The following is a 14,527-nucleotide window of genomic DNA, read 5'->3' as shown; positions in this document are numbered from 1 at the left end:
AACACCATTCTTCAGGATTCCACCCCCAGGGTTTGCTCCAATATCGAATGGCTGGCTTCATGTTATCAAGAATATCTTGCCTTTCTTCCTATCTAAAATGCACCAGGGGTTTCTCATTCTGGCTAGCCTCTCCATAAATGGTAACTCATGCCATTCCATACATTTTCCTTCATAATTCACCCATCCTCTACCAAATCTCCTATCATGAGCTCTTTCTGTTCTAGGGTATCTGTAAATTCCCCCCAGAGAGCGAGCCAGAGTCTTAATCATAACATTAATGGCCTGAATCAAGGGAGGGGACAGATGCATCAGTTCCTCCGTTGGGAACTGATGGGAATGTTTCCTGGTTCCTTGAACAAATTAAGTTTTTGTCAAGAGAAAAATAGAACAGAAGAAAAAGATAGCAGAGCCAACGCAAGAAACCATCGCCAGGAACAAAGTGAACGAGATCTTTGAGGCTAATCAGGCACCTCAACTTGAGCAGACTGCCAGGGAGCCGCCGGGGGCCAAGCTCCAGGAAGCACGAGCCCCTCATTTTGAGACAGCCACCACCTGAGAGGCATTTTGTCACACAGGTGAGACAGCCGTGGATGTGGCAGTGCACCACTGGGTCCTTCAGAGGAATGTCTCCATTGTCTATGATAGGCCACACACAGACGGGCAGCTTCTGCTTGCTTATTTTACAGAGGTTCTCTGCAGGCCCATAAGATAGTTCATGAGTTCCCTTGTACCTGCTTCTAAGGGTACCCATCTGTGTTTGATACCCTGGACTATCTGGTCAATGGAGAGAACCAACCCTTGAAGGCTGTCCGCTGACCTTCATACATGCTCAGTGACCTGCACACAGGAATACACACACACATATACACACAATCAATCAATCAATGTAAAAAACAAACAGAGGCTAGAGAGATGACTCATTGGTTAAGAACATTGGTTGCTCTTGCAGAGAACTGTTGTAAAAGGAGCCCCGGGCCGCTTCCCGCCACCCGGCTCCCAGCTGCCCGACTAGCTTTACCCAAAATGATTACACAGAAACTGTATTCATTTAAACATTGCCTGACCCATTAGTTCTAACCTCTTATTGGCTAACTCTCACATATTAGTTTAACCCATCTCCATTAATGTGTATTGCCACTTGACTGTGGCTTATGAGCATGAGTCCAACCAGCATCCGTCTCAGAGAAGAGAGCCATGGCGTCTGCCTGACTCTGCTGACTTTCTCCCAGCATTCTGTTCTGTCTACTCCACCTATCTAAATTTTGCCCTATCAAAAAGCCAAGGCAGTTTCTTTATTTGTCCAATGAAAGCAACACATAGAAAAAAGACCCTACTACACCAGAGAACCTGGGTTTTGTTCCCAGCACCCACAGGGCAACTCACAAAGATCTGTAACTCCAACTCCAGAGGACCTGATGCCCTCTTCTGGCCTCAGTGAACACAGGCATACATGCTGTGCCCATGTGTACCCGCCGCTCCTACTACTACACCCATGTATACATGCAGGCAAAAAGACATTAATACATATAAAATAAAAATAAATCATTTTAAAAAGAGCATATTATGTTTTAAAATGTGATTAAATGAATACAAGTAAAATAAAGCACACTTTTAAGAGTCAGGCCTGTAACATGGGAAAATGAAGCAGAGTCACAAGTTCAAGGCCAGCATGTGCTACAGAGTGAGTTCAGTGCTGGCCTAGGCACAAAATAAATAGGGCAGTGAAGCCCGGGGAAGCCGAGCTGTGGTAGGATGCCTGCCTAGCACGTGCAAGGCTCTAATGTGATCACAAGCAAACCAAGAAGAGCCATTTTATGGTCCCAGGGATGGAATGCAGGGTCTCACGAATGCCAGACAGTGTTCTGCTACTGAGCTGCACCCCCAGACCATAGAACCCCCTTCAGTCTTTAAGTGTTCACTGTGTGTGTGTGTGTGTGTTTGTGCATGAGCATGTAGTATGCGACATGTGGTGGTTGGAGCACAATTAATAGTTCTCTCTTGTCACCTCGTGTGTCCTGTGGATTGAACTTGGATTGTCAGGCTCAGCAACAAGAGACTGTACTTACTGCGCATTTCCCTGGCCCCAGAGTGTATTTTAAATGTCCATGGAATATTCGCTTTTCTGAAAAGGTCTCCAAGGAACCATCAGTGTCTGTCCTGGTACTGTTTGACTAGTGGTTGTGTCAAAAAAAAAAAAAAAAAAAAAAAAAAACAACCAACAAGAAACAAACAAATCCACTAGTCTAAAACGAGTGTGATTTAGTGACCAAACGTTTCTCTCAGCATTTAGCAGGCAGCAGCTCCCATCTCCCAGGAACGTCTCAGACTCCAATCCAACTGTGGGCATGCTCAGCAATCCGGTAGCTTTCTCAACACTAGCTTTTTCTATGTGTTTGAATTGACCACAAAAGAACTAGAAAATTCTACTGTGGTCTCTATTCTTTCATTCCATTTACAATGCGATGGATTCTTTTATGGGCACACTTACTTTACCCTGTGTATAATGGCCAGTCTTTTGGGCTCATAATTTTGACATCTGCTTTTGCACTAACACTGTCAGTGTTCTTAGTCTAGGGCATCAGGCCCACGGCAGGTTAAAGAAAAGAACTGAAATGAGGATCAGTGGCACAGTGCTTACCTAGCAAGGTGAGGACCTGGGTTCCATCTGCAATGGGGAATCAGGACTGGAGGATTTCTGGTTTGAGCACATCAAGCTGTGCAGCCTATAAATAAAGGCTCTGGTGGCTGCAGAGGTGACTCTGTAGTTAAGAGAGCTTGCTGCTCTTCCCAAGGTCTTGAGTTTAGATCCCAGCACCCGCAGCAGGCAGCTCATAACCACCTGTAACTCCAATGCCAGGGACTCCAGCTCCCCTCTTCTGGCCTCTGTGGCGCACGCCTTTAATCCCAGCACTCGGAAGGCAGAGGCAGGCGGATCTCTGTGAGTTTGAGACCAGCCTGGTCTACCGAGCTAGCTCCAGAACAGGCTCCAAAGCCACAGAGAAACCCTGTCTCGAAAAAACAAAAAAAAATAAAAAAATAAAATAAGATAGTTGTTTTAAAGCTAGGATTTCAAAAGTATTAAGTTCTTTCCAGCCAGGACTAAACAACTGCATCTCTCACAAGAGCCACAGAACTGGAGCCTGAGAGAATTCTGTCCCAGAAGGCAGAAGTGCAGGCTGGGGTGTTGCTGGCAGGGGCTCTACAACTGTGAGGAGGCATCAAGGGATGCGGTGTCCCGAAGCTGTGCCAGGAACTTCCCAGGGCTCTGGGTGCTGGCAGAAGGCTTGCTGAGCATACGCAAACCCTTGGGCTCCATTTTCATCACCCAGAGCTGCAAACCAGGCAGTTTGAGATCTAACACTGCATGCCTCTAATCTCTTTGTTTCCTTGATTTTGATTAAATTTTAATGACTTTTTATTTATGTATATGTGTGTATGTTTGTGTGAGTGTATACCATGTTGTTTGGGTGCAGTCCGAAGCCAGAGGGCATTGGATTTCCCTGGAGCTGGAGTTATAGGCAGTTGTGAGTGCTGAGAGCAGAACTCAGGTCCTCTGGAAGAGCAGCAAGCACTCAGTCACTGAGCCACCTCTTCAGCACACGGCCCTTGTTCTTCTGTTCTATGTAACCCTGAGTGGCCTAGAACTTAAGATGTGGACCAGGCTGGTCTCAAACTCTCCACAGTCCTGCCATCCCAGCCTCTTTAATGCTGGGATTACAAAGATGAGCCATGCCAGGCGGTGGTGGCGCACGTCTTTAATCCCAGTATTCGGGAGGCAGAGGCCGGCAGATCTCTGAGTTCAAGGCCATCATGGTCTATGAAGCAAGTTCTAGCACAGGCAGAGCTACACAGAGAGAATCCCTGTCTTGGAAAAACAAAACAGACAAACCCAACAAAACAAATGAAAAAAAAAAACAAAAAAGATGAGCCATCATACTGGCTTATTAATTTTTATTTAAGATTTTCTTTGAATTGCTCCCATACTTTGAATGCAGTTTACATAGTGCTAACATATTGACATTTTATGTTGTTTTATAATTAGGACACTTTTCACAAGGTTAGCAGGAAGATGCAAAGGCCCTCTGAATCCCCCTTTAGCTTTTAGCTCAAATGCCTTTACAACATCTGGATCCAAATCTTTCTTAGTGGTTAAATATTGAACAGTCTAACTTAAAAGAGATCGTTTGCTTGCTGGGATGTCTTGGCACTTTTTTTTCTTTTAAAGATTTATTTTACTTTTAAAAATTATGCAGATGTGTGTCTGTGTGTGACTATGTACGCGTGAATGCAGATGCCCATGAAGGTCAGAAGAGAGTCTGAGATCCCCTGGAGCTGGAGTTATAGGTGGTTGTGAGCCGCCTGATGTGGCTGCCGGTGCCATCCCTCCAGCCACCAGCTCAACATTACCAAACGGCACCTATAAGTTAGGCAACCTCAGGGTGGTCAGAGTTGGTGAGCACTGATATCAAACTTTGTGCCTTCCAAAGTGTTCTCCCAGGACTACCCAAGAGCAAGGCAGGCTCCTGCTCAGCTCACCAGGGTTCCCTTTGGTGGCTGTCAGCTGAAGCAGACGTGGGAGGGATCTGGTAGGATTGAGGAGCACTCAGATTGTGTAGCTTTCTCTCTTGTTGGAAGGAGTAACCCATGTCGTATAGGTTTTGAGTGGCCGGGAGAGCAGCCAGTCCTGGAAAGCAGCCGCCTGCTTGCTTGGCTACCCAAGCTGGAGGAGAGCTCTTCCACCCTCATGGTTCCCTTCACATCCTCTGGCTTCAGGTCTGCTCCTCCAGAGGGCAGCTCTCCAGCACCCTCTGTGGTTGGCTAACACAGCTGTCCATCACCAACTAGCCCAAGACCCTCCCCAGCCCAAACCTTTGTTCTCATTGCAGTACATCCCTATGCCCGTGCTCTATGGAGTCTTCCTCTACATGGGTGTAGCCTCACTGAACGGCATCCAGGTAAGGTCCTCCCCAGGCTAATGTGACCTAGAGTTGTGTGAGAGGATTGTGGTAACGATGCCACTTCCATCAATCCATCGACTGTGCCAACAAAATGACTACATAGGTACTTTACATGTACCTATGTGATTGGGCCTTTGGGTCCCCATGTTACAGGTGGAGAAACTGAGGCAGGTCAAGTTAACTCTAATAAACCTTTCCTCCCTACTTCCCTAAAGTTACTCTATAAAGGATTTTTTTTTTTTTTGCCTGGTTCTGACTCACATGAGGCCAGGGTCCCCAGGCAGTGTGTGCCACAGTTAAGTTAATTGCTTTTTCCTTAAATATGGCCCATGTTCATGTTCCTGTAGTCACGATCTCCAGACTATTTCCTCCATCCAGTGCTCAGGGCCCCTGCCCGATGATATACACGCATAGATACCAGTAGCCTCTCATGATCGGGAGTCCCCTCTCTAAGGCCCTACCAGGCCATCACTTCCCCTAGTCCTGTATGTAGCCTTTGGCCCAGGTGTCTGACCTCCCGGTTGAGTCCTATGCCATATTCTTACCAGTTCTGGGAACGCTGCAAGCTTTTCCTCATGCCAGCCAAGCACCAGCCGGACCACGCCTTCCTGCGCCATGTGCCCCTTCGCCGGATCCACCTGTTCACCCTGGTGCAGATCCTCTGCCTGGCTCTGCTCTGGATCCTCAAATCAACCATGGCTGCCATCATCTTCCCGGTCATGGTGAGGAGAGTGTGGGCTGCTCAGAGGACTAGGTGGGGCAGGGCCACCAGGAGGTTCAGGGCCAGGTAACAGAGAAAAGTGCCACAGTAACGGGACTCTGCAGGGACAACCCATGTGCTGTCCCAGGGCTCCCCGGGTAGGCAAGTGGAATAGGGAAGGAACTGGAGAAGTAAGACAAAACAGAAAGCCAAGCTCCCATGTTGAACTTCAAGCTGGTTGGAAATAAAAGTATAATAGTAGTAAACAAACAAATACCTAAATAAATAAAATAATAGTAAACTTTTCACCATGTAAAACAACTGCATTTGAAAAGATGGATGGGTCATGATGGGCAGAGACCAGACTCCTAGATTCAAGAACTTGAGAGTGCATACAGGGCAGGGTGGCACTGGCTATAATCCCAGCACTAGGGAGGCTGTGATCTCTGGGGCTGGCTAATTAGTCTTGGGGACATTGGAAGGGCTGCAAAGACACTGGCCACAAATGGTCCCTGAATTCAGCCAACAGAGGAGAAAACGCAAGCTCACGGTGTTCTCTGAGCTCCCACAAAACTCATCCTTTCTGCCCATCTTCCCGTCCCAGATCCTGGGCCTTATCATTGTTCGAAGGCTCCTGGACTTGATTTTCTCCCAGCATGACCTGGCCTGGATTGACAACATCCTCCCAGAGAAGGAGAAACAGGAGACAGACAAGAAGAAGAAGAGAAGGAAAGGGGTCCTTGAAAACACTGATGAGGAGGTGGGGACAGTGAGTGGCCTCGGCAGAAGGCAGAGACTCTCCCCTTCTGCCAGGGCGAGGGGTGGCTCTTTGGGAGGCCTGCAGCAGTACTTGGTACAGGAGGGATGTTATCTGTGCTGGTCTTGGGTGTTGAGAACCCATTTGTTCCTGGGAATATCCTCAGGGTGGTCCGAGTTGGTGAGCGTCCTGGCCTAGGAGCAGGTGATAGCCACACCTGCCCTCTTGTTGCTGTGGGTTCTCGGGACTGTTTTCATCAGCAAGGCAAGTGCCTGGGGCAGAATGGGCTCCAGGGTAGAAGGCAGTTGTAAGGAGGATCTCCAGAGAAAGGCACAGGCCTTGCAGGAGGGGTGGCCAGTGGGAACTCACAACCAACCTAGACTCCAGGTAGGTGGCCCTGGTAGCAAGCTTGGCTTGGGCTTGCCCATGGGGTATTAGGGACGGAAGAGGGAGAAGTACATGTCTTCCCTGAAGGTAGAATAATTACCTGGTTTCCTCACTTGCTCCTTTTCTCATCCATGCTTTTGCATCTCAGCCCTGAAACCATTAGGGACTCAAGAGCCAAGGAGTTAGTCCGCACTGTACAGTAAATCTCAAAACATTAGACAGAACGATTTTCTGATTCGGGCACTCATTGTAAATGATGACAGCTCTTCCCCAAAGAGAGCAAGACCTCCCAAGATGGAAACATAGCTGACTGTCTGAGAGAATTAAGAAAACCATTCCTGCTTTGATCGTGCCCTTTCCTGATACCCTGCCTAGTTCCCAGTCTCCCCCATCTGACTCAAACCCACAATCTTCATCTTCATTTGTGAGTGAAAACTGTTCACAGGCAAATCCTCGTGAGCAAGCGTAAGTCATCTACTGTGTGACTTTCTCATTCCTAACTGCTATCCTCCTCAGGAGGAAGGAGCCCTCAAATTTATTTCATGTGCCCTTTTTGACAAAGGGACTTGCAAAGATAGATTTCTAAAAACAAAGAAGTTTCTTAAAACAAAGGGGTTGGGGGCTATAGCTCAGTTGGTAGGGCACTGGCCTAGCGTGCATGAATGAAGCCCTGGGTTCAATTTCTAGTGACTTGTAAACCAGGCATGGGCATGCACGCCTGTCATCCCAACACTTAGGAGGTGGAGACAGGAGGGTCAGAAATTCAGAGTGTCCCCAGGCACATGATGGGTTTGAGGCCAGTCTGTGGAGGAAGAAAGGATGCAAGGAAGGGAGGGTAGAGCCCAGTTGCCTTTTTATTTTTATATTTATCATTTTAAAAGTATGTGTGGGTGTGTAGGTGTGTGGCTATGTGCGTGTGAGTGCCTGTGGAGGCCAGAAGAGAGCTTTAGGTCCCTGAGTTACAGGTGATTGTGAGCTGCCCAATGTGAGTGCTAGAAACCGAACTCCAGTCTCCCATAAGTGCGGCTGGAGATCTTAACTGCTGAGTCATCTCTCCAGCCCTGCCCTCACCAATGGTCTTTTAAAGACAAATGCTTTTTCTTTGTTTTGTTTTGTTTTGTTTTTGTTTTTTTCTTTTCCAGCAAACACCTGAGATACTCCCATGTGCCGGGAATTACTCCAGGGCTGAGAAAAACACTCGTGCATTTTATGATACACATACTCAGCGGAAGAGCGAGATCTGAGTCACAGACATGCATTTTAAAAGGGCCTTTAAGACAGCACCACTGTAGTGTGAGTCACTCACAGTGACTGCATACACGGCAGACTAGACTGTTCAGAGTGGCGTTCCTGGCCGAATTCCTTCCTGACTCCTGGGTCTCTAGAACAGTGGGTTACTGTGCCACGGTGCCTCTGCGGGCCGAGTGTTTGCCTCAGCCCTCACTGTTTGGTCTGGGCGGGAGGTTTGCACCATGCGCATGTGGACTTTCCGTCTCGGTGAGGAAGCCCGGGTGGCTGTGTTGGTGTTTATCTGCTTTCCCACTGTTTCTCTCCAGCCCCAGTTCCTTCCTCCCTCACTTATAAAGATCCCCATGGAAAGTGTCCCATCCGACCCCCAAAACGGTATCCACTGCATTGCCAGTAAGTAAAACACCTGCTGTCTCCCCCTTCCTACTCATCTACTCCCCAAGGGAACTTCCCCTGTAGCTCTGTCCTAGGGAGAAATAGAGGTCCCTGAGCACAGGACCTCCACACATATGGAGACCCCACCCCATGAAAGAGCACCCTGCAATCTTCACTTTAGACATGGTACCCATTCCTCACTTTCCTTTGGACCCCGTGCCTTGGCTGGTCTCCCCTTCATTTTTTTAGAACATGTCAGTCCAGGCGTGGCTCCTATGCCCCACATTTTCCTGGAATTGTGATGACTGAGCTCCCGCCAGGGCTGAGTGTTCCCCACTAGAGAACCATCTGGGTGACTCGATCCCTGAGATTAGGCTGCGATCCCGTGAAAGCCAGAGCTGCCTGCCACTGCTGACGGGGAGGTTGCTTAGGCAGGGTCAGCTTTTGCTCTTGAAGACCCTTCTAGGTCTTTCACAGCCTAGTGACAGACAGTCCAAACTGTCTTTCGAGTCCTCTGTCGTGGGACTTGTCACTCCTCTCAAAGACAGATCAGGTCTTGGTGACCAGCACATCCAGCCGCACCCTCGGGGTTCAGCACAAGGTCACTTCAGGTTCCTTCCTCTCCTGACCCATTTCTGTCATCCTCTCTAGTCCTTGCCCTCCCCATGCCTCAGTCCTTCCTAACCGGCTAAGAGCTCCCGTATGAGGGACTGAGCCTGATGCCACCCATCTCTCATATGCAGCATTGACTATAGGGTTGAGGAGCAGAAGCCAGAGCTGGTGAGGAGGTTCTGGAGAGCTAGAATGTTCCCCTGTACCCTCCTGGACCTTCTCACAGCTGGCATTTCCATCTACCTCCAGGAAAAAGATCTTCCAGTTGGAGTTACTCATTCTGACTCTTCCTTCAGTGGCTCGGAACTGGATCGAAGGTAAAGGCTGTTGGGTGCTTTTCCTCTTCATGTGCCTGGGTGTGGTGTCGTTGACTGGGCTGTGGACAACTTCTCAGAGGGCACACTGGTTAATGACTCCCTGCCCCAGCAGCCATAAACTGCCAGCAGCTTCCTGGCTATGGGCAGGGCCTCCTGTGAGGCAGAGTATCAGATAAGAGATTAAGCAATGGCTGAAGGCTTGAGGGGCTAGGGCAGCTTTGCTGGCCCACCACTGGGAGACAGGTGGGAAGCGATCTGCTTCAGGAGGAGACCACGTAATAAATGTGTGTTCTCGTTCACGTCAACGTGGTTACATTGCACAAAGGAATTCAACTTTAGAAAAGGAGCTTACTGCAAAAATATTGCATTGAATATTCTGTGAAAACACAGAAAAAAGAAAACAACGTAGACAACAGTGAAAGCGTGGCTTGATTCTCTGTGTCTGAAAGCTTGGATGGAGAAACACAAAGGATCAAAGCACAAGGTACTCTAAGTAGGAGATCAACAGTGGGGTCAGTCACCGCAGGTGGGAAGAAGGATTGAGGAAAGGGAACCCGAAAGGAGAGATTAAGTAGAGATAGAAACATTCAGGAAAAGGACTAGGGAGTAGCTCGGTGGTTGTTCCTGCCTACCATGTACACAGCCCTGGTTCAAACCACAGGGCTTTATGAATGGTGGCACATGCCTATAATCCCAGCACTGAGGAAGCAGAGCCAGGAGGATCGAGAGTTCAAGGCCATCGTGTGTTATGGAGCAAGTTAAGGCCAGCCTGGGTTATATGAAATCCTGTCTCAGGAAAAAAAAGTTTTCTTCAGAGACATATTCAAGGCTCAGAAGCCAAGGACCCTCATATCAATGGTGCTCTCGCCGAGATACCATGCATGAAGAGAATCTTGCATATAGCAGGTCCTGGATAAGACTCGAGCTGCTTGGGTGTCACAGTGTCAGAGTGTGTGGGTGCCTGTAGAGGCCGAGAGGACATCAGATCCCACAGAATACATCTGTAAGTTAAGATTTAAAAAGGCTAACCCTAAACCAGATCCCCACCCCATCTGCAGGCAAGAGCCTAGACCAAGACAGAGAAGTTTTGAAAACCTGTTAAATTACCCAGAGCCACAGAAAGGCTGAGAATTCGGTGAGCTAGAGATGGTGCTTGCCATATGCACTGGTGTTCCCCGAATCTGTGAAAGCAGATGGAAGAAGGAGGTCTCTCCAGAGAGCAAAGAGCTCAGGGCTTGGCTAGACATAGATGAAGCCTCAAAGCTGAAGGCATGGGGACTGAGGACCGGGAGAAGGGCTAAGGGGGAAAGGGTGGGCTGGAGAGATGGGGAAGAGGCTGGATGGATGGGGGTCAGAGGGATGAATGGGCCAGAGAGATGGGGCTAAGAGATGCAGGGCTGGTGAGATGGCTCTCAGGTTAAGTTCACTGGCAGCTTTTCCAGAGGACTCAAGTTTGGTTCCTACCATCCGCATTGCAGCTAGGAACCATTTGTCATTCTGGTTCTGGGGGATCTGAGCCCTTCTTCTGGACTCCTAGGCACCAGGATGTGGTGCAGAGACACACATGTAGGCAAACACGCATATCTATTAAAAAGTAAATTTTTCCAAACCTGCCAGGCACGAGGTGCCATTCTTGGAGTTGTAGAGGGACTTGCAGACAAAGGCACACCATGCATGTGAGAACATGCGTGGGCACACAGAGAAGCTGGTGATCTCAGTAGCCACATCCAGGACAGAAAGACCAGCCTGATGCACAGACTGAGCCAGGGCAGAGGAGGAAACGTCAGTCCGGGTCATGGGAACAGGCCTAAGGCAATATTTGAAAGCACAGATGCGGGAATTGATGGGCAATTAAACCAGAGAAGTGGCCAGTTCAAACCAAACGGGCTCTCTCTGCCATGCTAAGGAATCTGGATGCTGTCCTTTGAACAATGAGAACAGAACAGTCAGATTTATGATTCAGAAAGTTGGCTTGGCAGCCGTTTGAATAGGTTAAAACAGGCTGGGACCAGTTGAGTAATGATGGCTAAGAGCCCAGCAGCTAAGGGACACTTTGGTCCAAGGATTCTGCAAATTCATGCTCTGTGAGAGGCAGAGGCAGGAGAATCAGGAATTCCAGGTCATTCTTAGCTACAAGACAAGTTTGCAATGAAGTGAGACTCTGTATCAAAAACACAAAAAACAGAAAAGGCCAGCAAGATGGCCCAGTAGGTAAAGGCGCTTGCCACCAAACCTGGTGACCTGAGTTCAAAGAAATAAAAGGTGGGCCACACCTTTAATCCCAGCAATTGGCGGACAGGAGGGTGGGTCCTTCTGAATTCAAGGTCAGCCTGTTCTACACAGTATTACCCTTCTGGAAAAATAAATAAACAAAGCATGATCTGAGCCAGGTGGTGGCACACATCTTTAATCCCAGCACTAGGGAGGAAGAGGCAGGAGGATCTCTGTGAGTTCAAAGAGTGAGTTCCAGGACAGCCAGAGCTACACAGAGAAATCCTGTTTTGGAAAACCAGCTAACCAAGCAAACCATGATCTGAGTTTGATCCTGAGACCGACATGGTGGAGGGGGAAAATCAACTCCTGCATTGTCCCGACACCCACTCTTGTGCCCCCTCCCCGCCCCTGCAAACACCCATAAGTAAGGAAATGTAATGATTTTTCTGGGACAGGGTCTCACCTAAGTAGCCTTGATTGGTCTTGAACTCGGATCTACCTGTCTGTGCCTCCTGAGTGCTCCCTGGACTGTAATGTTTTTCTGAAAGAAAAAAAAAAGCTTGCATGTGTGTGGTGCACAGACACACAAGCAGAAAAAAAATATTTTTTTAACTAGCAGCATTTTATTTTATTTAAAGATCTATTTATTAATTATGTATATGGCATTCTGCTTGCATGTGTCCCTGCAGGCCAGAAGAGGGCACCAGATCTTATTACAGATGGTTGTGAACCACCATGTGGTTGCTGGGAATTGAACTTAGATCCTCTGGAAGAACAGTCAGTGCTCTTAGCCCCTGAGCCATCTCTCCAGCCACCCCCCCCAAAATATTTTTAAATTGATAAGCAATGACAGAACTTTTCCATCAGAGCCTGTTCTGTGGTTACTGCTGGACAAACCCAAGACTAGATACTCATTTTTCTTCCCACTTTGTCTTACTCAGCATCACCTTGCACTTCAAAATCGCTTGTCCGGCTTCACCTGCCTTCAGTTACTCACGGAGTCCAGTCTTCATGGTGCCACAGGTGAAGATAGAGGTGGAGCCTGACCTTGACTTCACAGACAAAGAGGACTATGGGAGAAAGGTGGGCGGGGAGACCATGCTCTAGCCCAGCCCAGCTCTTCCCGGCTGGGGACAGCGTGAAGGCTGGCCCGGGCTCCATCTAGAGCGTGTCAAGCCCTTCACTTGTTTCCTTACCCACTGGAGGCCTATCCGTGACATCCAACATAATCATGAAGTTCTCCTCTTCCCTTTGCAGTTATTAAAATACCCAAAACAGAACCATATGGCTTAAAATGCCACCCAGCATAGATATAACCTTTCTTCTGAAATGAACAAAAAATGTTCTCCAAAGTTACAAGTACGATACATGGGCAGTGGTGGGCTTGTATTTAAAGTATATATTGACTTAGTATCTTCTACTTATTTACCAATTTAGCATCTTTTAGAGGTTAGATTGATATCTAAATACCTTGAAGGTCTGAGTGAGTTCTGCAGGCTTACACGTTAGAAAGTGGCCGAGAGTTGTCTTTTCGCCTCGTTCTGCCTGGAGTCCTCTGTACAGCAGGCCTGACTCTAGAAGTGTGGCTGGGCCTTCCACACACTGAATGGCCAGTCCCAAAATTATTCATGGAAGAACTCGTGTATCGGTGGGTTGCTTATCTTTGAGATAGGTGCTCACTAAGGACCCTCAGATGTCCTGGAACTCCCTATGCAGACCAGGCTGGCCCCAGAACTCAGAGCTCCACCTGTCTCTGGGATTGATTAAAGGCATGTGCTTCTCGACTGGCTTGCTTTAGACAAAATAGTGCTTGTTAACTGAACTCTTAAGCCGCATTAGGTCAACCAAATAACCGTTTACGCTCGCCAGTGGCCTCATAACCTGGAGTCCACTTTTTGATGCATCTGAGTAGGTTCCCTCCTTCCTCTCTCACAACAACTTTGTAATAGCTAAGGCCCAAATTTCTCAGCAACATTGCCTGTTAGACAGCTCATGTTTGTAATAGCTACTTTATGCAAGTGGTCAGAAGAACCCCGTCCCAAATGGGGTATGACAGCCCAGTTCTCCGGTGATCTAAACCCATTCCACGATAAAACTGTTTGTCTTCCTGTGCCAGTCCTGAGAGAGCCAACGGCCAAGTTTCAAAGCTTCACTGGTCTGTAGCAGCCCTCGATCCAGATCGAACTGTAGCACTGTTACAGATTCAGAGGGAAGTGTGCTTTATTAATCAAACGAGCTGAGAAGCCAGTTAGCTTTTAAAAGGTTGATGTAAATTGATCCATGTAGTTTTCACCTTAAATATCACTTGTATTTTGTATATACATGAGCATTTAAACTCAGCAGCCTTTAACGTGTCGGCATATGACTTCTCCGTAAATGGTACTTAAATAAAATATAATTGTGTCTGCTTATCTTATGCCATGTTTTAATAACTCAAGGACATCAACAGGCATGTACCATACCTGACTTACAAAAATATCCCCTGCAAGGGAGCTGGAGAGATGGCGCAGTGGTTAAAGACACTTGTGGCTTTGGCAGAGCACCTGGGTTTGCATCCCAGGGTGGCTCACAACTATCTGAACTCCAGTTCTAGATCTAAGGCCCTCTTCTGGCCTCCACAAGTACTATATGCACATGGCACAGATACACTCATATATATATATACACTCATATACATTAAAATAAACAAACACACAAGTGTAAGCCATAAACCATAAAGTCACTGGCAGAAGAACAAGGGAAAAATAGGTCAACACTGCATGGGCTGCCTAGAGCAGGACTGAGTCTTTCAGCCTAAACCCAAACACCCATGAGAACACACAGGGATGGAAGTTCAGCTTGCACCTTCCAGTTTGTTGAACAACTGCACAGCAGGGATAAATGTATCTCTTGCACACATGATACACATGTGTTGAGAATTTTGCACGCAAACAAGTCCTTTGTAGTGAGTGGTATATGA

At 47.8% G+C, this 14,527-nt stretch overlaps 1 protein-coding gene across 1 annotated transcript in view; it reads left to right on the top strand.

Moving 5' to 3' along the window:
• Slc4a5 (solute carrier family 4 member 5) overlaps positions 1 to 13,979 on the top strand; it is a 68,013-nt gene extending 54,034 nt beyond the window's left edge. The window contains exons 20-25 of the mRNA XM_075983734.1: positions 4,887 to 4,955; positions 5,507 to 5,680; positions 6,263 to 6,418; positions 8,359 to 8,443; positions 9,287 to 9,354; positions 12,510 to 13,979. Coding sequence (XP_075839849.1) covers positions 4,887 to 4,955; positions 5,507 to 5,680; positions 6,263 to 6,418; positions 8,359 to 8,443; positions 9,287 to 9,321 — 519 coding nt within the window. The 3' untranslated portion in view covers positions 9,322 to 9,354; positions 12,510 to 13,979. The remainder of the gene's footprint in view (positions 1 to 4,886; positions 4,956 to 5,506; positions 5,681 to 6,262; positions 6,419 to 8,358; positions 8,444 to 9,286; positions 9,355 to 12,509) is intronic.
• Positions 13,980 to 14,527: the final 548 nt, after the last annotated feature.

This window comes from Microtus pennsylvanicus, chromosome 8 (assembly GCF_037038515.1).
Source record: "Microtus pennsylvanicus isolate mMicPen1 chromosome 8, mMicPen1.hap1, whole genome shotgun sequence".
NCBI lineage: Eukaryota > Metazoa > Chordata > Mammalia > Rodentia > Cricetidae > Microtus > Microtus pennsylvanicus.
The sequence above is the reverse complement of the archived record's forward strand: the minus strand, read 5'-3'. Positions and strand labels throughout refer to the sequence as shown.